Source organism: Equus caballus, chromosome 23, assembly GCF_041296265.1.
Source record: "Equus caballus isolate H_3958 breed thoroughbred chromosome 23, TB-T2T, whole genome shotgun sequence".
Lineage (NCBI taxonomy): Eukaryota > Metazoa > Chordata > Mammalia > Perissodactyla > Equidae > Equus > Equus caballus.
In genome coordinates this window covers 63,558,828-63,582,869 of record NC_091706.1, presented here as the reverse complement: position 1 = coordinate 63,582,869, position 24,042 = coordinate 63,558,828, and the positions used below count along the sequence as shown (strand labels likewise).

General features: G+C 49.7%; 1 protein-coding gene and 1 long non-coding RNA gene across 13 annotated transcripts in view; one reads left to right on the top strand and one right to left on the bottom strand.

Annotated features, from left to right (window-relative positions):
• Positions 1 to 23,996, top strand: part of FAM219A (family with sequence similarity 219 member A) — a 48,835-nt gene extending 24,839 nt beyond the window's left edge. For 3 of the 12 annotated variants that reach the window (XM_023627512.2, XM_023627508.2, XM_070248792.1), the window contains 5 exons: positions 16,217 to 16,316; positions 19,499 to 19,601; positions 19,824 to 19,904; positions 20,534 to 20,588; positions 21,083 to 23,996. In XM_023627512.2, the coding sequence (XP_023483280.1) occupies positions 16,217 to 16,316; positions 19,499 to 19,601; positions 19,824 to 19,904; positions 20,534 to 20,588; positions 21,083 to 21,241 (498 nt within the window). In that variant the 3' untranslated portion in view covers positions 21,242 to 23,996. The remainder of the gene's footprint in view (positions 1 to 16,216; positions 16,317 to 19,498; positions 19,602 to 19,823; positions 19,905 to 20,533; positions 20,589 to 21,082) is intronic. The other 9 variants (XM_023627515.2, XM_070248794.1, XM_023627510.2 and 6 more) reach the window with 3 other exon arrangements.
• On the bottom strand, positions 859 to 1,648 carry LOC111770208 (uncharacterized). Its single transcript, XR_011431609.1, has 2 exons — positions 1,534 to 1,648; positions 859 to 1,254 (listed from the first exon to the last, which is right to left on the bottom strand). It is a non-coding gene; the product is annotated as an uncharacterized lncRNA (long non-coding RNA).
• Positions 23,997 to 24,042: the final 46 nt, after the last annotated feature.

Here is a 24,042-nt window from a genome sequence, read left to right as displayed (position 1 = left end):
TCACCCCCTGGCCAGAGGCTTACAGAGATGAAGTGGCCCTACAAAGAGCACACAATGTAACATCTGTCTGGGACACCATTAGACAGGGCCCTGGCACAGACTGGCAGGGCACGAGACTTTTGCCACCTCTCTATTACAGAAAGGTCCTTGCTGTGGCTTCAAACTAAGTAGAAGGCAATCTGTTTGTCTGTTATCAGATTATGGCCATGCATTCTGTGCTAGGCACTGGGAGGACACAGCGGAGACAGTCATGGTCCCTGTCTTTGCGACATTTATTAAACGAGCAAATTATACAAGTAATCATTTAAGTAAAATTTGATAAGTGCATGAAAGAAATGTAAGGAGGCTGGGGGGACTATGGAGGGACCTAACCTAGCCTGGTTTTCACGGGAAACTTCTTTTAAATGGTGATGTGTCAGCTGAGGCCTGAAGGACCAGTAAGATCTAGCCAGAGGGGAGCATGAGGTGGGAAGGATCTTGGTGCTCCAGTAGGAGCAAAGAGGACCGGCGATGAAAGTGTAGTCAGCTGGGGGAGGAGTACACGAGATGAGGCTGGGGAAATGGAAGGGAAGGCCACTGCTTCTTTGCCACCACTCTTAACCTGGTCTGAATGACTCCTTTCAAAACAAAAGGGCTAGTTGAGACCCACCCAAACTGTGGTGGCATGTCCCCAGGGGAGGCTGGGGCCTCTCCCTAGCACAGGGGACTCTAACAGGAATGCTCAGGAGAGGCGCTTCTAGCCCCAGCCTGGGGTTCACCAAATGGAGTGGTCCTCACCTGGCAGCACAGCTTGGGGGAGGCAGGAGGAAGGAGCAAGAAACACTACGCCCTTACTTTCCCTACAAATCCTCTCTTACATTTTTCCACTGCTTTGAACTGTTTATTAATACACAACAGAAGCCATTTCCCTATTTAGATGGGTCTGCTGGGAATTCCACACCATCACCCCCCTCCTGAGGTAGATAAAAAACGTTAGCTTTCAAGATTTTATACTTGGATTTCAGAAACTAAATTACATTAGTACGTCCGGTGAGATGGCGCCATAGCCTGTTCCTATCTACATGCTCCAGGCACTTCAAGGCCGATAACATCAGCGTGTCGAAGCAGCTCAATCCAGACAATTTGCAGCTGGCAGGAGCTGGGCCAGAGAGGGGTGGGTGGCAAAATTCTGTCAGAATCCAGAGCAGCCCAGGTTTGATTGTAGACTGGATCCAGGATTTTCGGGTTCTTTCCATAGACCGTCAGCTCTCCTATCTTTAGAAAGAGAACACATTTTAGTCCTACCTAGATGTAAGAAGGAGTTGAAAATTACTCTCCTAAACATTGGAATAGGATAAAATCACTGAGGGTCCAACATTGAGGTTTTCACTGGAGTAAAAGATAGAAGGGAGTAGGGGGCAGAGTGGGAGCCATAATGTGAACAAGGCAGGTTCCTACTGCCTGTGAAATTAGATGTCCGTGTAAAAGCCAAAATACTCCTGGAAATGGTTATTCTGCTTTCTCGAAGACCAGATGTGAGGGCTTGTTACTAACCTTCTGACTGCCACAAGGTTGTGGAGTAGAGAAAGTGTTGTTCCCCTGCCAGGAAACATGGGAGCTTTCGGAGTTTCCTTTCTAACTGAGGAGAGGCTGGTGTCATGGATGTCTGGAATTTAACAAAGATTTAACTCAATAGAGCAAGCATCCTTTTCATAGCAAAATATTTCAGCTTATTGGGTTATTTCAAATGCATCAAGTAGCATAAAACATTCATTCAACTCTGGCAGCATTTGCAGACCTATTTTTGTAAATAGCCAAACACAGTCTCTTCATCTTCAAAACATGATTTTTTCAAAATTCAGTAGGCCCCCAAGGTCATGTTTCAGGAGAAGTCAGTCCCACCTCACTGAGGTTGCCTGTTCTCTGTGCTAGTGCAAGGCTGGCCTCCTGGACCTCAGGGCCCTGCCAGCTCCCCCACAGGTTCCCGTGTTTGGATGCAGGAGACAGAAGAACTGGGATCTACCCCAACTCCAACTGCACGTTTCTTAACTTTTCTCACAGGAGAGGCAGGCAGTTTACTATCCTCCGTTACCATACCTGAGAGATGGACTGATAATTAAGTCGAGTGGTTCTTTAGTTTTACTTTGTTTTAACAGAAAAGTATTACTGAAGGTTTTTAAAGTGAGGAATCATGATCACCACATAATCACGATCACTCGGAGCTTAGGTTCCGAGGTTGAGCTCTGCTGGATGTTCACGGTTGGTAGAGCAGTGTTCCAAGTTCTAGAAAAACCTCAGTTAGGCTGCTCCCCTCCATCCTGGATTCCCAGGCTGCTCCTGTTAGGTCTTTGCAGGCCTCCTGCCCCAGGGATTAGAAACCCAGAGTCTTTGCTGCTTTTTGGCATTGCCTGGGGAGGATGACCCAAGGCTAAGTCAGGGGACTGTGGTGTAGACAGAACTTGGCAACTCCCATCCCTCTGCTTACTGTTCCTTCCAGGTTGGCAGGCCCTGGTCAGCCTCCCTTGCCTTCAGCCCACCCCTGCCCACACTTCCCAAGAAAGAGCAGACCCGTCATGATCTCTGGACCATGGCTGGACTTCTCTACTAGAGGGTTTCTCTCTCTGAGGAGTCTCACACTTCCCAAAGATCAGACCCATAGTTGTTGAGAACAAAATTAAGTTTTTGCTGAAACGTCAGCAAACCAGAGAACAAACAGCGTGTCTTGAGTTCTCTTTCTTGATGTCTTCAAACAGCTGGCCCTCCTCCACTGGCTCTCCCCCAGCCTCAACTGTCCTCCAGTCTCTCCCGTCATGTAAGAACCCCTCTAAGACTCTGGTTCTGGTTCCTCCTTATCTTACATTATCCTTCTCAAAACCTTGTCCTTCCTAGACATCCATGACACCAGCCTCTCCTTGGTCCTCTGCCTCTCTGACCACGGCTGTCAGTCTTCTTCTGCATACCTCTTCAGTACTGGTGTTCCCCATGTTCTTTCCTCGGGCCCTTCATGTTTATAGATATACGCACACACCAGCACAAAACAAAATCATTAGAACTTACCTGTATTTCTGTTTCTCTGTCTTGTTTGGTGGTATCACAATTCACCCATCAGTTCCTGCGTCAGGAAGAAACCTGGGAGTCATCTCTCTGCCAAGTCTTCCCCTCAAACCCAGATGCAATCAGCCACTGAGCCCTGGCAGTTTGGCCTCAACGTGTTTTTCTTCTCCATCCCCTTTTCTCCAGGCCCACTGACCCTGCCTATTTCAAGCTTTTATTACCTCTTGCACTGCCTCTTATCTGGTCTCCTGGCCTCCAGTTTAATCATTCCTTCCCATTCTTTCCACACTGCTCCAAGAGTGATCGTCTGTATAAATCTGACAATGGGCTTAAAATCCTTCAATGGCTCCCCATTATCTCCAGTTAAAGTCCAAAGCCCTGAACATGGCTTACAAAGCCCTTCATGACTTTAAGCCTTCCTCCCATTCTAGTCTCATCCCCTGCCACTTCACCCCTTCCTATTTAACATTCCAGCAAAATTCAGCGGCTCCTCTTGCTGCTACATAGTCATATATGTCTTCTCGCCATTACTTTCTTTTTGTTTTGTTCCCTACTCCTTTCTTCATCTGATTCACATCTACCTCCTGCTCATCCTTCATGCCTCAGCTTTGTTTGGAGAAGTCTTCCTGGATTCCCCAGGTGGGATAGGTGCTTCTATCCTGTATACCCACAACACTATACAAACCTCTCTTCTGGCACGTGGCATATTATTGAAATTATCTGTTTATTCATTTGCTTTACTCACAGGCCTTTGAGCTCTTCGTGGGTAGAGACTATATTATCTTTGAATCCGTGGCACCCAGCACAGTGCCTAGAATATAAGTGCCCCTAAAATGTGGGACCAGCACTGAATGGCTGAGACCCTTTCATCTCCTTTTCCTGTACTGCCCTCTGCTTTTCTCTCCTGGGCTCAGCATCCTCTGTTGCCAGTGCTTTTTCTTGCTGGCTGCTTCCTGCCAGTCTCTCTCTCTCTCTTTCTCCATTCTGAGTTATTAATTGCTTCAGTGACTCCACTATTTCCTTCCTGTGGAGGACTCATTGAGCAGGAAGTTGGTGATCAGAAAGCATTCATGCCATCTTCTAAAGAGGGGCTCCACGTGTGTGCTGAGCACTGGAGACCTGATTCAATGAGTACCGGTCTCCCAAGTGTCTGCTTTGCTTTACGAGACAGCAGTCCCACGGCCATGTAATTCTGATGTGTTATTTATCTGATGAGTTTATCTGATGTCTCTGAAAAGGGGCTGTGGTATAAGAAACAAGCAAATTAAATTCAAATCCTAGTGCTACCACCTTCAAGGTGTGACTTTGAACATATTACTTTATACAACCTGGTTCTTCAATTTTAAAATGGGAATGCTATTGGCCCTTACTTTGTCTTTTAGGAGGATTAAGTGAGATAATATATTTAAAGCAACAAGCATACAGCTGTGCATATAGCAGACATTCAAGCAGTATTAACTAAATGATTTGATGAATTCCAGAAGAGCCACACCTGGGCTCCGTTGCTCTGCGCAGCTCTCTGCCTGGGCCCAGCCAGGGCTCTTGGCAGAGCTGCCTCCCCAAAATGAGCCCTGGGTAGTCTCCTGCCTCCTCCCCTACCAAACTATTGTCCTTTCTTGGTACTAAGAATGTAACCAGGTTAGGCCTAGGCAGAGGGCTCTCTGAGGGGCTGTCTGGGGATGGTGTGGGTGTAGAGGGGCTGGCCTAGAGCCTTGCTATTCAAAGTGTGGTCTCTGTACTAAGAACATTGGTATCACCTGGGAGCTTGTATGAAATGCAGACACTCAGGCTCCACTCCAGACCTACTGAATCAGAATCTGCATTTAAACAATATCCCCAGGTGATTTGTATGCACGTGAATGTTTAAGAAGCACTATCCTAGAGGGGCATAAATAAGCTCAGAAGGCGCGGAGGGATGTAGGCTGTGCAGGTGTGTCAGAGCTATCTAGAAGAGGCGAAGTCTGCACAGGTGGGAGGAACTGGGGGCAGGGGTATAGTCAGAGCAAAGGAGGTGTTCCTCAGGGGTGTGGGCTACAGAGCTGTAGGGGGCTCTTTGGGTGGATCTTGGTTATTTGTTGTTTCAGGGCCATTTCTTGTGGGTGCCTCAGGAATGAAGTTGTACCTTTGAGTTACAGTCAGTGTCAGTGCGCCAGCCAGGGAGAGACCAGTGGGCAGGGAAAGGCACTCTACCACCCTGAGCCTGGGGAAGACCCTCCAGCAAGGACCTCACGGTCATCTAGCTTAGCAGATGAGTATGGTTTCCCTGGAGAGATGCTTAACCAGAAACTGGCTGACTTCACTGCTGAAGACTCGCCTCGAGCTTGTGCTAGGCTAGACTCTACCCGACTCTTCCACTTCCACCACCAACTGGCACACGTGTCACACACACAAACACACACACACACTTGAAGAACTGACTTCTCTTTGGAAACTCAGGAGGGGGTTCATACGCATTTGTGGAGTTAGCCCTCTCTGACGCCCCTGCTGCACAGAGCAGGCCTGGGGAGAGGGACTGCAGGCCCTGGGGCTGGTTGGAGGCTGGAAGAGTTTGTTTCACCAGAGCCACCATCTCTCTGCCTTAAGCCCTCTTAGGACTCTGAATCCCTGTTTGCCTTCCCAATAAAAACACTTCCCAGCAACCCACCTAGAGCCTCTTGACCCTTCTCTGTGGGAGAGTTGTTTGTGCATCTCAGAGGTAAGGAAAAGTCCCTGCTGTACTTGACCCCCAGCAATGGGGTGGGCTGAGTGCCTGGTTGCAGCAGAAGCAACTAAAAGTACTAAGAATAGAGTTCTGGCCCTTGGGCTGAGCCTCAACTGTCATTGCTGCACCCTCTTGACAAAGTACCCAGTGACCTAATAGCCAGGCCCCTGGTTTAACCTGCTCCTGCCCAGGCCTGACCCTCTACAGGAGGGAGGATAACAAACCTCTGCCACCATCACTCTCTCCTCTGTGTTCCCACCACCCTCCATGTATTCCTATCTCTCATGCTCTTCTCTCTGCCTTAAATAGGCTAATTTGTGTGCCTGTCGTCTCCCCACCTTTAGACTAAAGTCTTCTTGGCAAGAACCGGGTTTTGGTGTTTTTCCCTCCCCAAGTACATTGTTCCCTGCCCGTGCTTTGTTGGTGTTTAGTGAATATCAAGTTTTTTAAACAAGTGCCAAGCTCACTGATGTTTAATTATTGGGATGACAAAAAGGAAAGAATAGGAGACTGCTCTAGCCAAAAAGTGGTGCTTGCCAGGCATAGTGGAGATTAGAGTTTGGACAAGCTGAACAGGAGAGGAAGGGCAGGGGCAGGAAACACCACAGAGGGGAGAAGCTGTTTGATCCCAGCCCTCTAAATCCATTGTCCGTTGCAGACAAGTGGCTCTTTACTCTTCCAAGGCCAGAGGAAAGGGACCAGAGATGGCAGCTCTGTGGAGGCATCCCACAGACTGCCAGACTATTACTTTGCTATCTTGAGAAATCAAGGAGCAGTGCAGGCCAGTCTCAGTCCCTTGAGTAACTGAAAATTACTGAAAATCCTCAAATGAGATTTGGGATCAGGATCTTGCTGAGGATCCACAAGTCAGTCTGGCCCAGACCAAATGTCAGTGTCCCTTGAATTTCTTCTGTGTCAGCTTCCTACCACGTGCAGAGCTGAAGGACCAGTCTCAAAGACTCCAACCAACTACCTCTATCGATTCCTGGGCCGCATCTCTCCTCACTGTCCCGTGCCTCCTTCCTTACCTTGGGGAACTGGAATCCACGTCCTGGAAGGAAACTGAAAGATCCTTTGGACCACGCTTCCTAAAGCTCCGTTAGCCCTGAACATCTGGTTCCTTCCTTCTCCTCTGGGCCCTGCCTAAGGGGCACCCTGAGTAGAAGGCCCCCAGGAACTCAATCCAGAATCCCTCAGCCTCTCCAGCTCCCTTGGTTTTGGAATCATTTCCACTCTCCTGTGAAAGGCCTTGTCCCCAGAGTCTGTCTTGGCTGAACCTGAATAAAAGAAGAAGACAAGGAACTGTCTCCTCTCCACCACCCACCCTCATACTATCTCCTCTTTCTGCCTCAGGCCCTGCCAGTTGATCTTTTTTTTCCCCATTTTTTTGTGTCGTAAAATATATATAACCTAAAAATTTACCATTTTAGCCATTGTTTATCTATTGTTAAAGAAGTTTACACCTTCACCCCTTTCTCCATTGGGTGAGATGGTCTTTCCCTAAAGAGGTTGAATTGGGGACGGGGGTGGGCAGCAGGACGTGGGGCTCAAAGACCTTGCAGGCCACAAGACTGTATAGGCCAAGACCTGCGTCTCTGTGGTTGAAGGTAGGGCAGGAGCCTCCTCAACATCTGACTTGGGATGAGCTTAAGGGTGGGGATGAACAGGCTAGACCAAGCCAGGCCTCCCGGAGGAACCAAGGTTTCTCAATTTCTGGCTCTGGTTCCCACCTCATGGGTCATGAGGCTTGTCCTCTAGGCCTTTGTGCACAGGCGTCCCCCAAACCACAGCTGCTACAGTGGGTGTCCCTGCGTTGAGGTGTCTGCCTTATCTCCCAAACAAAGCCTTTTTGGTTATAGGTTTCCAGGTGAGTGGGAATGGGAATGAATAGCAGAACTTCAATCTAGGACAAGTAGTCCTACCCCTGAAGAAGGGGGAGCAGGATTGTAAATCTTCTTTTTAAAAACTCACTGGTTCCTTGTCTCCCCACTTCAAAAATGAATCTAGTTCTTTGCCATCCCAGTACTAGCTCCCTATCTTTTACCGTCCTTTCCTCTCCCTGTTTCTGAGTAGCTATTTTTGAAAACTAAATAAGGGGTAAGAGAGTAGGAGCTGCCACTCCCACTGGGATAACTCCAGAGCCATTTTGGTAAATTCTCCCACTCCAAGTCTGAAAGCAAAGGAGACCTGAAGGAACCAGATGTTCGGGGCTAAGAGAGCTTTAGGAAGCGTGGTCCAGAGGAACTGTGAAGCTTGCCTCCTGACTCTGCAATTGCGTCACGGCTCCCCGGCTGACATGGTGGCCCAGGCCAAGGGCCCGTTCAAGCATGGTGCCCAGCTACCACGCAGTAATAGTGCTCCTTTTAGACCCTTTCCCAAGCTTCAGTGTAACAGTCTTCCCTCCTTTTGTTCTTAATTGGTGGCCTCAAGTCAGGAGTATATTGTCTGCCACATGATGCCCAGAGGAAATTCTATTCTTTGAAAGAAGATTCCCCAGAGGGAACAAGACAAATAAGGACTAGAGCAGAGCTCTCTTGGAAGATGATGGATGTATGTGATGACCTGAAATTCCCTGGCACATTGAAAAATAAAATATTAAAAAGCAGCTGTAGCTCTCAGTCATGACTGGAGGCATTGTAAATTGGAATAATCCTTTGGGAAAACAGTTTGGCAATATCTATCAAGAATCTTAAAAACGCTCATGCTTTTTGACTTAGTAATTCTATTTGATTTAGGAAATGATCTTAATGCAAATATATATGGATTTCAGTGTAGCATTATTTATAATAGTGAAAAATTGCAGACAACCTGAATGTCTAAAATAAGTGAATGGTTAAAAAGCTATTGTACATTCCCTCTATGGATATTATGCAACCCTTAAACTGATGGTTACAAAAACTATGTAAAAGTATGTAGTTGATTATGTTCTAATACTAATTTTTATAAATACAGACTATAAGATACAGTGTGTTTTTCTTTAAATGTTGTTCTATGCACATGTATTAGTTGGTACTCTCTGGTCACAGTAACAAAATCCAACTCAAGCTAGTTAAGCTAAAAAGGAGACTAGCCTGCAAGAACGCTAGGGTATCTCATAATGTCTAAGGTCAGGCATGTAGTCAAGCCCTGAAAGGGTAGGGAAAGATCTAGAACCAGAGCTTGAAGCCTATGGAGCACTTTCTCTCTCTCTTATGTTTGCTTGTTTCTGAACATCAACTTTAGTTTTGTCTCTCTGCCCAATGGCTTTCTCTGCTACCTAATCCACAGTCTTGAGCTTTACACCTCCTCTTGGTCCCACTTCCCAATTCTGGGGGAGACTGATTGGCTCCACCTGGTCCAAGCAGGGGTAGGATCACATAGAACCAACATGGTACATGGAGGCCCATCCCTATTACCATGAGAATGGCAGCACCAGCTCTCAGAGAAGGGAAACCAAAGTGTTGCTACTATAGTGCACACGAAAGACTCAAATACACTGGAACATTAGCAGAGGTTGTCTCAAAATGGTGAAACTCAAGGTGATTTTTAAAAATTTTTAGCATGTATTACTTTATAATAGGAAAATCTATTAAACTTGCTGTGGCTACAGTTGTTACTAGGTTTGGGATCCGCAGCACCCTCCTCCATTTTGGTTCTCCCAATGACAGTCTCCACAAAGATACTGAAGCTGGGTAGTGCTTGTTTATGGTAGTAAATTCTATCCTAGGAGCTCTTTAAGGAGAGGAAAATCCTCAGCTACTCACAGAGCCAATTTGAGTTCTGAAACTCTAGCTCTAACATAAGAATCCTCTCCACTTCTTTTCAGTGAACTTTACTTTGTCCCAAAATCCTCTGCAGAAGTCTGTATAAGAAAGAGTGCTTTCCTCTACATTCTGCTTCTGGCATTCTGGCTAGAGCTGGAAAGAGAGTGCACACCCAGTGTGTTGACTTTGTTTGAATTGAGTTCTTTTAGAGAACAATCTAGAAGATTGAGGAGATTTAGACTGATAAGAGAGGCCTCCTTGTGCTAGGCAGGATCCTCTGCCCCCTTTCCCATATTCAGGCTTCACAGACTTTTCTCCAACTTTTCTATTCTTCTGTCCCTCTTTCTAAGAGCCACTACCAACATTTGGAGCAACTGTCTCCCTTATATTTCTCCAGGTCTGTTCCAGATCTCTCCCAAAGGCCTTACCATTGTGAGAGGTCTTTGTCCTTCCCTCGTAGTGAGACCTCTAAGGGTCTTAATATGTCCCCAAAGGATAGAAGTCCTAGCAACTGCCTGGCACTGCAGGCAGCTTCTGGAGAAATCCTGGAGAAGGGAAGGTGGGGGATAAAAGTGGGAGCTACTCAGCAATTGGACTCAGGAAATGGGACTCAGGACTTCAGGTCATAACACAGAGTAAGAGCTGTCATTGGCCAAATGACTCTCATGTTGAGATGTGAAGTCAGGGACAGATGGGAATGCCTTAGAGACTCGATGAATAGCCATCTGCAGGAAAGTAGAGAGATCTAACCAATGCCTAGACTACTACTGAATATTTTTGGACAGGAAGTTAGGTTTCTGCCCAGCCATGGACATTGGACATAAAGGCATTGAGTTGTAATTTCTAAATCTTCCTATAAAATATGATATCTAAATGTGCTTATTCCCACCCACTGCCAAGAGAGTGGGGCAAGTGGCATAACCCTGAACAGGGGGACCAGAGCCCCAGGTAGTTTCTGAGCTGACCTCTTAACAAATTGTGATAGAAACAGAGTTGGTCTTTGATGCACTATCTCGCTGTGCCCACGTGTCAGAGAGTGGCCTGAGCTCCAGCTCTTCCCTGCTTTCCTGTTTCCTTATCAGCACTATCCATCATCCTGGCCCTGTTTCTGCTCTAGGTCTGTCCTGCTTCCTTCTTTCACCTAGGAGGACTGAACAGGGTACAGACATGACTCTATTCCAGAGGTGGGCTTTCAGCATTTCATAACTGAGAACTGCCTCCACCAACTCCTTCCTAAAACTAAAGGAAAATTCATGTGTGTTCAGTGAAGAAAGGTTAGATAAAGTTGGTACAAGCACTTTGCCTCTTCATACCTCATTCTAAATCCATTTCAATTTCAATCTTCCTGAGAATTAGTGCTTTCCTGTGGGAAAGCTAAAATTGAATCATGTCTCTACCCTGAATCATCTGTGCTCAGTCCACAAGACAAAGGCAGAAATGTTCAGGACCACGGAGAGCGCCTTTGATCCTGGCGCCGAGATCAAGGGTGGGTGAAAGATGGGGATTTGTAGCTGGGAGCCCAGCCAGTCTGGTCTCCTTCCACTCCTGGCCAGCCACCAAGTATCCCTCTTTTCCCCGATCCGTTAATATTTGCTCCCTTCCTTTACCTAGCTAGGCTTTTAGGAATTAACTTTTTAAACTTCTCACTCACCTTTCTGCCTCCATGTTATCTGCATCCCCCACCCGTCTTCACTTCTCTTCTATTTTCAGTAAGAAGCCTTCCTCTTCTAGTCCAAGGTTTTGGTTCCATCTCCTCTTGTCTCCTCAAAGACTATGCCCCATCAAACATCTCCTTTTATACCCAGCTTCCTTCCCCTCATCTAGGACAGTGGTCAGGTGTTCACTAGTTCCAAAGAAATCCTTCAGCTCCAAAGCTCCCTCTGGCTGTCATTCATTCTCATTCCTTCCCTTCTCAGTCTGGCTCCTTGAAAGAAGTGCCTGTGTTCACTATGTCTGCTTCCTCATCCCCTATTCCCTCCTAAATCTTCTGTAATCTGGGCTCTATTCCTACCCCTCTACTAAAACTGTTTGCTGAGGCCGCCTATGACTTCTTTTTTCTAAATATTGTCTTTATCTTATGGACCCATCTGTTTATTTGACACTGTTGATTTCTTCCACCTTGAAACTCTACTTGAATGGCTTCCTAGATCTTTTCCTACATCTCACCTTTCTGCTGCTACTCAGTTTCCTTCTTCCACTCATTCCCTAAGGTTTAATTTTCCCCAGGGCTCCATCCTTGCTTCTTATCTTTTTCCTCTGCTCTTTCTCTCTGAAAGGGCTTATTCCCCTCTGTGGCTTCCATCACCATCAGCCCACACCTCTTTCCTGAGGTCCCAAACCTCAAATCCTACTGACTAATGATATCATCTGGGTGTCCAAAAGACACTTCAAAACTCAACATATCCCAAATGGAACTCATCTGGTTTTCCCTGGCAATGTAGCTGTAGCTCCTGCACTGTCTGTCTGAATAATTAGTACCTCTTTCCCAATTACTCCAGACAGAAAGTCAGGACTGTCTGGACCCTTATATTTTGTCTCTAAAGTCTGTCACTCCTCCTCTTTTATATCCTCCTTTCTGTCCTTTCATCTTCTGCTCCTGCTTAGTTCAGGTCCCTGTCATCTCTTGCTGGCACTGTTGTAGTAGTTTCCTTGTCCTTACCTCCAGACTCATTCACCTGCCATCCATATTCTACATGGCTGTCCAAGGGTCCTTCTCCATCTCAAATCTGATCATGTTACTCTCCTGCTTAAGGCTTCATTGGCTCCCCATCATGTTCTGAGTAAAGAACAAAATCAAAATCAAGACCCATCCTTCACCATGATCTGAGCCCTCCCAACTTCACAACTTTATTTCCTGCCACTTTTCATCATATCTTCTAGGTTTCAACTATAGCAAAATACTAACTGTTCCTTGAATATGCAATGCTAGTTTCATGCTTCTGAGCCTTTGCAGATGTTCCCTGAATGTCTTTTCTCCTTCCTCGTAAGCTAACTGGTAAACCAATGTTCTGAGATCTTTTCAAGTGTCTTCCTCTGTGCAGTTTTCTCTGACCATCCTCCCTTTGTCCCTTTCCCTGTACTGTTCTATGGCCCTTCTTACCTTTATGGATAGTTCTTGGGGGCTCATTAAGGATGGGCCTATTTCCTGTTTATCTTTATGAGCCCCAGGCCTACCATTGTTCAATAAGTGAAGGAATTGTAGCAGAGTGGAGTGAGAAGAGGGAGAGGAGGCAGAATGCCAACTGGTCAGGCCCCTCCTCAACCTGTGGAGGGAGCACCTTTTCCACAGATAAAACCCACATAAGCCAGGCCTCTCCTCGCCCTGTGGAGGAAGCACCTTTTCCACAGATACATCCCACATAAGCCAGACCCCAGCCTATGTGGTGCCAGGGCTGCAGCTGTGGGCCAGTCCCTCCCAGGGCACACTGCCAATGACTGTGTGGGCCTCACAGAACCTGTACTAATAACAAGTTTAGAGCTAGCATAGATATAGTGCCCAGTACGTACTATTCTAAGTGTTCACATATATTACCTCATTTTGCCTGGCAAAAACCCTTGACATGGGTATTAGTATTAGTCCCATTGTACAGATGAGGAAACTGAAGCCCAGATCAGGCAGCTAGTAAATGGTGGAGCCTAGATTTATAAACAGAATGGGTTGACAAGTTGATATTTGTTGAAGCTGGTGATAGGTACTGAGGATCTCACTATTTTGCTTTCTCTACTTTTGTGTAAGTTTGATAATTTCCATAATAAAATATTTTTTAAAGGCCAGATGGGATTAAATCAATGGATTTAACCTTTTTTAAGGCAACAGAACCCTTTCTCCAACCAAAATCTTTCGGAAAGCTGATATATAAATGAAATAAAAGTGGATCTACTCTGGTTGAAGGGCAGCCAGACCCTCCTCCTGTTGCTCCCCTCTCACACTCAGCCCCGCCCAAGGCACGGGGTTCGGGGAACACAGTTTAATGAAAATCACTGGACCAGACTAACTCTCAGGGTTCTTCTGGCACTTTTGCCTTCCTCTGGTTGTATTGAGTTTGCACTGGCCATTAGCCTATGTATCCTGTCCCAGAAACAGTGAGACTGGGCTATTAATCATTTCTGCAGTCTGCGGAGAATTTGTTTGAAGGTTTGCAGAAACATGGGTTGCTATTAGAGATGCATTTCAATGTCTGTCTCTGCTGAGTGTTTATTAATAATCTTGCTAATCCCCACTCTAGTTCCCGGATCTAGCTAACTCCTGTCAAATGTCCTTGGGGAGCATTTTAAATTCTCCCTGATTTCTTGGAGCCAGACGCTTCCTTCTGCCTGGATTCCTCTCTGATACTTATATTCATGAATATTTCACATTTAATCTCCCTGATTACATTTCCATGTGATGCTTATGGTGCACTGGCTGCATTTCTCAGGGAAGACATACAGGAAGCCTACAGTAAAGGCTTGAGTTTGCAGGCACAGTGCCAGAGACCTTTGTTCTTGCCACCAGATGGCCTTCTATCACGGACAGTGACAGGAGATGCTGAATGGTGGGCTTTGCAAGGGGCTTCTCAGTCTAGGGCTTTGCACCCTGGCTCAATGACCCAAAGTGACTGGCAGTTTCACTCAGGGATCAAATGCCACCAGGACCTTCCCAGTGGCCTCGAAGACCATGTGTGTCCCTGTGACCCGAGTTGCTCCACAGCTTCCCAGCCCCCACCCAGGCCCCGTCCTTCCTGCACAGTCTCCCTCCAGTGTTACCGTTGCTACCCAGTACTTCCAGCCCTGAGAGAGGAAACTGATGAACTCATCTGCACCAGGGAGGGAAGTTAGCCCCAAATGCCTGAGGGCCCATGTTTTTAAAGTCAGCCCCAGGGAAACGACAGTGAGGCTTGAACTCTCATGGGATGGATGAGGTTGAGGGTTATGGAGGAGATGCTTGATTGGAAGACCATAGATTTAGAAGTCACCAGTGTAAACATGTTAATCCAAACTGTAGGAGACATCAGGGTTCCCCAAGGAGAGAGAGGAGGGCTGAGGGCAGGACTTTGCAAAGGAGACAAAGGGCTGTGGGAGGAGACAGAAATGATGGCCAAAGGGCAAGATGACCCAAGGAGCACAATGTCCTGAAAGCCAGGGGAGGAAGCCATTTCCAAATGGGTGTGGTATGTGTGACATGACAAATACTGCAGAAAAAGTAATGTGACTAAGGAAATTGGAAATGTGCTAATGCTTCCCTGGTAGGTCCCACAGGCTGCTTTGGGAGTGATCCCTCCTCCCCGTGGCCTAAGGCGAAAGCCAGAGCCCAGCTGTCAAGTCTCCATGTCCCCTGCAGGTAGCACCTGTGAGGCTGTTTTGGCTGCAGAGAGACATGTGAGGCCACAGGAGGCCTGCTTCTCCAAGGCTGCAGGGGACAGGCACTGTCAGGAAGGAGTCTCCCAAGGAGGAGCTGTACCAGGGAGGCAGAGGATGAGGACTGGACAGCCTTGCGGCAACCTCAGCTCAGGTGTGGCAATCAGAGCAGAGGACAGAGACCCAGGCTCTACCCTCAGGAACTCTCAAACCACTATGGCAACACGGCCCACCCAGGCCCTTGCACTCTGGGTGGCCTGAAGGAACACAGATACAGCCAGGATTTCCTTCCCAAACGTTGCAGACTTTTCCCTTTGCCCTTAGTGACAAGCGTGTTTTCATTCCCACTGCCTCATTCTAAAAGGGACAGAAGCCACCGTAATGGTTATATATTCTTCCCTTGCTGGGTCACCAGCAGCCACTCAGATCCCTGGACCTGACACTGTGGGGCGAGTCCTGTAGCGTTCTACCTGCCTATCTGTCTGCTCTCTGCATCCCCAGAGACAGAACGGGCACAGCCTTGATCCTCTCTGCAATCCTCAGACCTTGCACTTACCACTCTGTGGTCCTAGGCAGATGCCTAGGATGGCAGCACCCATATCAATGGCTGGTCATCAGTTTCTCAGGGAGAATATGAATGACTCCAGTGCCTTCCAACTGACTAGGGCAGGGTGGGCCAGGGCCCTGGATCTTGTAGCAGAGGTCTGGGTGTTTTGGAGTGAATAATGAGGCTAGATTAGTGAGCAGCACAGGACCAACCGGCCACCAGCTGATGTGTGATTGTTTGCATACCCAGCCACCCTTTCAGGTTCTCCCAGGAGACACTCCCTAGGTCTCATCTGTAAAATGGAGAAGGCCTCATGAGAACTCTTTTTGTCCAGTGGCTGCAGCCTTGAAGTCTGGCCTGGCTTAGCTAGTCAGTTCTCTGGATCCTGTGACAGGACCTGTCTAGTGCTGGGGAAACAGGGAGAAGGCCTGTCTTGGGAGCACCAACTCTGACTGTAATCCAGACTTAAATGCACAGGAACCCAGAAAGACCCTTCCAAACAAGTACACAGGAAGGGCCCTTAGGAGCAGGGCAACTAGTATGGGAAGTTGGAGAAGGACTTCCTGTGGGTTTAAGGAATTGAAGTGGGCTTTTGGGGGAAGGCTGGGTTGCACAAGACTTTGAAGACAGACACCCAGGTGGGTGTAAGTGGGGCCACAATCCTTGGCTCTTCTACCCAATTCAGGGTCTTCTTCCCAGGGTGGGTGGGTCTGCCCCTCCCTCTCTGAATCTCCTGCCTGCTGCCAGGGGCGAATACCCCCAGAGGCCCAGAGGACAGGTGACATGGCCAGCTTCAGGGCTGAGAGCAGCCTGCCATGTTCACTTCCTAACAGCTCCGTCTGTGCTTTCTCCTCGCAGGACCCAGCCGCCGCCTCCATCTCAGACGGAGACTGTGGCGCCCGGGAGGGTGAGTCAGTTGCCATGAATTACAAACCATCCCCGCTCCAAGTGAAGCTGGGTGAGTGTGTCTGGGGGGTGAGGGAGATGTGGGGAGTGGACAAGGTGCTCTGGGCTGGGTCTGCAATGAGGTGCCACAAATAAACCAACTCAGGCTAGGTAATTCCACGACTCAAGCCACCAAGCCATTGGCACTGCCAAGCACCTTATCTCCTGCAAGGCAAGGAGGGAAGTAACAGTTCTCTGCAGGGCCCAGAACTCTAGGAGGCATCTCTGAGGCCAAGAAGGCTCTAGAGATGCCAGGGGTAGCTGCAGAGATAGCAGGATGGAACCCCAGAGAGAGGGCTGGAAGTGCCATCAAACACTGGACCAGACCAAGAGGAAGCTGTCTTCGAGGTGGGTGTCAGTTGCTATGTCTGAGAGTAGAAAGGAATGAGGATCAAAGCCCAGAAGCTGAGCCCCTCTCCCCATTCCTACCTCAGCCTGTCTGGAGGTCTCAGGGTGTGGTTGGCTCGTTTGAGGGAGCTTTCCCTTTGTTTCTTAGTAACCCCAAATACCTGCCCCCTTTGCGGGCTCACCTCTTCTTGGGAGTTTATCTCATGTCCACTCCAACGTCCGTGTTTGCTCCTTTAAAGCCCCTGGCTCCCGACCATTGCCCCTCGCTCCTGCCGCTGTTCTCACCTCACCCCATGAACACTGCCCTTCCCTTCAGGGGCCAAAGTTTCACTCACCCAAGGCTGCTGACCATAACAGACTTCTAGTAAAAATTTGGTTTCATGACGAGAAGTTACAACACAGTGCATCCAGGAAAGAGTTTACAATTAAATACAAGTCACCATTAGCCTTCATACTCCTCTGTCTTCCCTGCCACCCTCCTGTCCATCTTTCTCTCAGGCTCCAGCTGTCCACCAAATACTGGACGCCTCCTCGTCCTAAGAGCCCTTCCCATCTATTCTGAAACCTTCTCCCTCTGCAGCTGCCAGGACTCCTTTTCAGAGACCTGTTCTTTTACTCAGCTTTTTTTTTTTTTTTTTTTTTTTTTTTGCCTTGCTCCTCTCCTTCCAGACCACATCCAGGGAGCCCCTCAGGCTATTTTTCTAAACAAGAGAGCAGCTCTCTCAGTGGAATTTGTTCATCTTCCCAAGACACCAGACTCAAACTGCACTCAGTTTTGTTTGGTTGTTTTTGTTTAATTTAGCAATACAAGTATTTTAGCAAGTATAACTTCTCCTTTACTCTCCCCTACATGTTCTCCTCCCCAGAAATAATCATTCCAAGCTTTTTTGGTTTTTCTAGTTTTATTTTGTGGGGTTTTTTTTTTGTTTGTTTGTTTTTTTTGCTTTATCTCCCCAAATCCCCCTGGTACATAGTTGTATATCTTAGTTGCAGGTCCTTCTAGTTGTGGTATGTGGGACGCCGCCTCAACGTGGCCTGATGAGCGGTGCCCTGTCTGCCCTAGGATCCGAACCGGCAAAACCCTGGGGCTCCGCAGCTGAGCGCGCAAAGTTAACCACTCGGCCACGGGGCCGGCCCTTATTTTGTGTTTTAACATAAGTGGTATCACACTGTGCACATTTTCTGGAACTTTTTTGTTTTTGTTTTCATTTTCCACTTAATGTCTTGGAACCCCTTCCAATATGAGTATAGAGGGAACAACTTCGTTCTTTTAAATGGTTGCATAGTAGTTTGTAGTTTGGCTTTTCCAGTTTATTGTTTGCATTTTTCACTATTTTAAACAATTCCAATATGCTTTTAAAGCAACGCTTTTTTCGTCCCCATTACTTTACCACCAAAGCTCCTCATGAAAATTCCCAACCTTGTCCCTGTTGCTGTCAAGAAAATCACCACCAGGAACTTTAAGGCAAATTGCACCCCCTAGAGGCTTGGAGTGGTAATGGCAGCTGCTGCCTGCTGGAAAGGGGCTGGGAAAAAACTGGAGTCAGATGAGCAGTGGCAAAGAAAGAGAGGCAGAGACTGGGAGATGGAGGCCTGGGTCACAGTAGCTGGAAATGCCCACCCTGCCCTTCCTGTCTGGAGCTCGTGATTATTTTATGAGAGCTTTCCCGTAGCATCCCTCTCCACCAACGGTCCTTTTCCTACCTCTGGGCTTTACTAGAGATGAGTAGGAAAGGGTGGATGGGCTCCCTCCAGGATCCAGACAGCTATGGCTACTGGAAACAGTGCCACACATGAGGCAGTGGGCTACCTGGTGGCCAGTGCCATGAATCTGGGAGGCTCTGGAGCCTTAGAGAACTCAGAAGCTGGCAGAAGAGTCACAAGTACAGCCAGAAGGGCTCCCCCAGCCTCCTGCCCTTTACACTGCCAGCCCCATTCTGCCTCTCCCACTCCACAACCTTCAGTGGCTCCTTTTCCTTCTGCATTAATCCCAAACTCAAAGCCTTCATGCTCTAGGTTTGTAATCAGGGGGAGCCCCCAGCCCCTTAGCACAGGACCTGAGACATGACTGGTGACACAGATGTTTGTTGAATAAATGAACGACCAAATAAATGTATCGTACTTTTCCAACTTGACTCCATCTTCACCCCTCCATCCCATCCAGATCCACACTTATTATACTCATTTCTTAACACGTTTTTTTCCTTTTTTTGCTGAGGAAAATTCACCCTGAACTAACATCTGTCACCAAACTTCCTCTTTGTGCTTGAGGAAGATTCGCCCTGAGCTAACATCTATGCCAATCTTCCTCTATTTTGTATATAGGTCACCGCCACAGCATGGCTGCCAACAAGTGGTGTAGGTCCGTGCCCAGGAACCGAACCTGGGCTCCCAAAGTGGAGTACACTGAATTCAACAACTAGGCCACGGAGCTCGCCCCTCTAAAAACATTTTTATATACACTACCCCTCCTTCCTGGAATGCCTGCCTCTCTCCAGCTCAAGTTGTCACCTGCAGGAAGTCCTGACTGCTCCATCCTTCTGCGCCATCTCTCCCTCTCCAGCCTTTCTCTGGCATCAAGCACAGACTGACTGCCCCACATGGGAGTACACGTAGCTCCTGATAGACAGGCGTCAGCCTCCTCCTGTTGCCCCTCACCATCTGCCTTGGGTTGTGCAGGGCCAATTACTGTCTCCACCAAGCAGGAGGGCCTGGAGTTGGGATCCCTGCCTCAGTTCCTAGGAAAGCAAGGGGTTTCACAATGAAGGCCCAGCCCAAGCTGCCTGAGCAGTAAGGTAGGGTTGCCCTGGGGGCAGGACACAGCTTCCTTCCCATGTTCCCCTGCAGAGAAGCAGCGGGAGCTGGCCCGGAAGGGCTCCCTGAAGAATGGCAGCATGGGTAGCCCCGTCAACCAGCAACCCAAGAAGAACAATGTCATGGCCCGGACAAGGTAGAGACTGCCTGCCCTGCCTGGACCCTGCCAGTCAGCAGCTATCTCTGCTGGTCCTGAGCCTCTCCCCTTTCCTCCTTCCTCAGGCCCAGCTCCTCTGTGAGAGGAGAGTCTCAACAGGATCCAAGGGGTGGGAGGTGGGGGATGTCAGGGCCCCACCCAGTTCCTTGCCAGGCTTGTGTGCTCCAGTTGCCAATCCAATCCCCCAAATTCTTCACCCAGGCTGGTCGTCCCCAATAAAGGCTACTCCTCGCTTGACCAGAGCCCAGACGAGAAGCCACTGGTAGCCCTTGACACGGACAGGTGTGTATGGGGATATTGGGAGAGCTGGGCAAGCCACAGGAACCATGTGAACATAAAGTGGGCTGTACAGCCCACACCTGCTATATTGTCAGAATTGGGGTGTTCCTCAGACAGCCAGGTGCTCTCCAAGGGTGACTCCCCCAGGGAATGGAATTTTTTACATGGAGGTGGGGGAGAGCAGAGAGAGGAAGAGGGGACTGGCACAGTGCTGCTGTCCTGGGACAACGGATCCTATGGCTGCCCCTAGAAAGGGCTCTGATGCGATGCTTAGTGCTCTGCCCCCTCTAAGGGAGGAGCCCTGCTGCTGGGAACACACCTGGCTGCACCTGGACTTTGGGAAAATCCAACACGCCAGGATGATTCGGGCCTAATAAAAAGGTAGAGGGATGAGGGGAAGGGAGTGGCAGCTCTATTTAGAAGGAGGTTAAGGGTGACAATTTATTTAGAGGGGGGGCGAGGGAACCTGTCTTAAAACTGCATTTGCACAGCAAGCATAGTTTTTATTTAGCCCTTGCTGTTTATTAGGAAGGAAGGGGGAGGAATGGGGTATTGACTGATGGCAGCGTGTGCAGGGAGCTTTCTATTTAGTTTCCCAGAGTCACTTCTCTGTCTTCTTTCCTCCACCGCAGCGATGATGACTTTGACATGTCCAGATATTCCTCCTCTGGCTACTCCTCTGCTGAGGTGAGGCCCCATCCCTTTCTGCCCTAGACACCACACCTGCGCAGGCCCACCTCCACGAGGAGAAGGGCTGGGCCAACGCGCCCAAATCTCACCGCAGAGCAGCGACAGGCAAAGCTGTCGGAGCGCATGTGGGGCGGGGCCTTGATGGTTAGGGGCGGGGCTCGGGCCCGGGGTTGGAGCAGGGCTCTTAAATAGAATGGGGTATGAAATACAGGGGACACTTTATAGGGGCGGGCCTGAAATAGGGACAAGGCCAAGCAGAGGCAGGACCTGAGGTGGGAAGTTGCCGGTAGAATGGGGTGAGGTCTGTAGTGGGGCGGGGCCTCGCAAGGATGTGCGTGTAAGCAAGAGAGGCCAGAACTGAGGTGGGGCCTGAGTAGGGGTGAAGCCTGGGGTTTCCGGAGAGACCTGGAATGGGACAGGCTGGGTGCGGATGGCCTGGGGATGCGGCCCGCCTCCGGATCGCCCCGAGCCTCCCTCCCCTTTGTCTACAGCAGATCAATCAAGATTTGAACATCCAGCTGCTGAAGGACGGCTACCGGTTAGATGAGATCCCCGACGACGAGGACCTGGACCTCATCCCCCCCAAGTCCGTGAACCCCACCTGCATGTGCTGCCAGGCCACGTCCTCCACCGCCTGCCACATTCAGTAGCGGGCGGGCCGCTGCGGCCTCCCGGGGCGGGGCCACCGCGGGCCAGGTTGGACAGGGCAGGGGCCACCCCACCCCAGCTCCTCCGCCTGCCCCCGGCCCCCGCGCCCCCTACAGCCGCCAACCTCGTAACAGTCATTGCTTCCTCCTATGGTAGGACGTGTACCTCTGTGTGTTCATGGAGCCGGAGAAACCAAAACCGGGTCTCTCTCCACCTCGGGGGCTGAGGAAGGGTGGGGGCTGTTTGTTCAGTCGCTTGGGGGACCTCACCCAGCACCCTGCCCCCCTCCCCAAAGCTGCAGTCCGGTGCGGGAGACGGGGAGTTGGACGGCAGGGAAGCCAACAGTAATGAATGGGGGAGGGATCAGAAAGCAGGGACTCGGCCCCACCCCAGCGAAGCCATGAAACCCCCAGCCCCAGCCTGACGAGGAAAGGGGCTCGGAGGGAGAAAGGCCCAGGGCAGTCACGGGGCAGGGCCCAGCACCTCAAAGCCCCCTCCACGCGGGCCCTGCTGGCCCATGCACCTATTTGTGTGTCTCCCCTCATCGCCAGATGGGAAGCCTGGCAAAGCTGCCCAGCAGGACATCGCCCCCACCCATCGGATCACTGCCTTCTTCCTCCTTTTTGCCCCATTCACCCCGTTCCTTGCTCTCTGGGTTGCGAGGGAGGGTAAGGTGGGCTTTAGAGCCAGGCCAGAGTTTGGGGTGCTATGATCTGTCTTCACCTGTCCCTAACCAACACGTCTATCTCTCTGCCAACCTCCGCCCCCTCACACGCTGTGTTCATTCGTCTCTGTCCCAGGCCGGAAGCAGGAGGTAAGGCTGGCCTCGAATGCCCCATTCCCATCTCACTCCAGCCCAAGATCCCGGATGCTGCTTCCCAGAAAGAACCTCCCAGGAAGCAAGCTTAGGAGAATACGGTGGCTGCATGTGTGGTAGGGAGAGGTTGGCAGAAGGTGTGTGTGCCTGAGGCTGTCAGGGTGTGTCTCTGTCTCTCCAGATGTCTGTTTCTGTCACGGGTGTGAGTGTCCCTGGTGGGGAAGTGACTGTGTGGTCTGTTAACAGTGTGAGAGGCTGCTCAGCAGTGCAGTGGACAAGAGCCCTGGACTTCGAGTCAGAAGCCTGGGTTCCGGTCCTAGCTCTGGCGTCTCCCTGGGATCGTCAACAAGCCACTTGTGTTCTCCAGGCTTCGGTTTCCTCCACTGTAAAATGAGCAGTGTCTGAAATTATTTTTAAGGTCCTTTCAAATCTGAAGGAATTTCTTCACAGGAATTTCTGTGGAGATGTGCAGGAGGACTCTGTGTGTCTTTGAGTACTAGGGGCTCCCTAAGTCGTATGTCTGTGTGGAAAGGAGAGGGGAAGTTCCTACGGGACCTGTGTGTGTCTGAGCTCGTGTAGATATATTTGGGAATACGTGTGTCTGTGAATGTGTGTGTATAGGGGTATCTATTGTGTGTGTAGCAGTATGGGATGTCTGTGAGTCAGAATGTGTGTCCTGTTGCTTCTGCTGCTGTTGCTGGTTGAGGGGAAGGGGTGCCAGAAAAGCCGAAGATGAAAATCAAGAGGGAAGAAGTGACCAAGGCGCTCCCCTGGGACTGGGCAATATAGACCTGCCCCCATGTGAAGAAAAACAAAAGCACAGATAGCCTAAGACTGCTCAGGTCTCTGCCCCACAAGCCACATATCCCAGGGCCAGGGTGTACACTCCCCATTCCCCCATGCTTACACCACACATGCTGGTGTATCCACACTCATCTGTGCCACTCACACCCTGCAGGCATGCAAAGGACACACCCACAGCCCAGTCCCTGCTGGCTGTTCCTGGGGGTGGGAGCTAGAAGGGGGAGAGGGCAGTGAGAAGACAGAGTAAGGCTGCTGGCTGAGGGAGGGTAGCACCCCTCCCTGCACCACACCCTGGGGCTGCCAGCTCGAAAGTGCTGAGGTGCCGCTCTGCTCCCTCAGCCCCTCCAACCCGTCCCTACCTCCTCAAGTGCAGGAAACCTGCCTTGACGATGAGAAAATGCCAACAGGAGGCAAGGACAGACAAGGCACCTGCAGGGCCCACAAGGCCCATGCTGGCCCCCATCTGAGCCCATCTCTCCCACCCTGGTCAGCATCCCCACCGCTTGTTGTCTGGGCCCCAGAGCCAAGCCTCCTCCTACCACCACTACCACTCTGGGCTCCTTGACTCACCCTTCTAGAACATGGGTACCTCTTCTTTTCTGGGCAGGGCCTCCACCAGGGCTCATTTAGACTGCTGCCTTTGCTACTGACTTGCTGTGTGACTCTGGCCTACTGCTCAACCTCTCTGGCCCTGAGGAACCAGGGAAAAGCTCCCTCCCTACAGGATATTCCTAGTTCCCTGGCAGGCAACGGCTTCTTCTGACTGAGGCAGCGTAGGCAGTGTAGGAGCGGTGGAGAGAGAGAGGGAGCTGGCGGCCAGCAACTTCGGAGTCTAGGGAGAGTGCGTGGTTCCCTCCTTCCCTGTCTGGGAGGTTGGAGGGGAGGAATCAAGGCCTTAGCTTGCCCCCTGCCACACTTCCCCCTTGTAGATACTGCCTTAACACTCCCTCTACCCTCAGCTCTGGCTGTCACCCAGCCAGGTTTCTCCGCGCTCACTAATTTATTTCCAGGAAGGTGTGTGGAAGACATGAGCCGTGTATAATATTTTTTTTTTTAACATTTCCATCGCAGTATTGACCATCATCCTTGGTTGTGTATCGTGTAACACAAATAATGATATTAAAAGCATCAAACAAGCCAGCCTCAGCTCCCTACCTGGGGTGTGGGCAAGGGGCAGGTGGG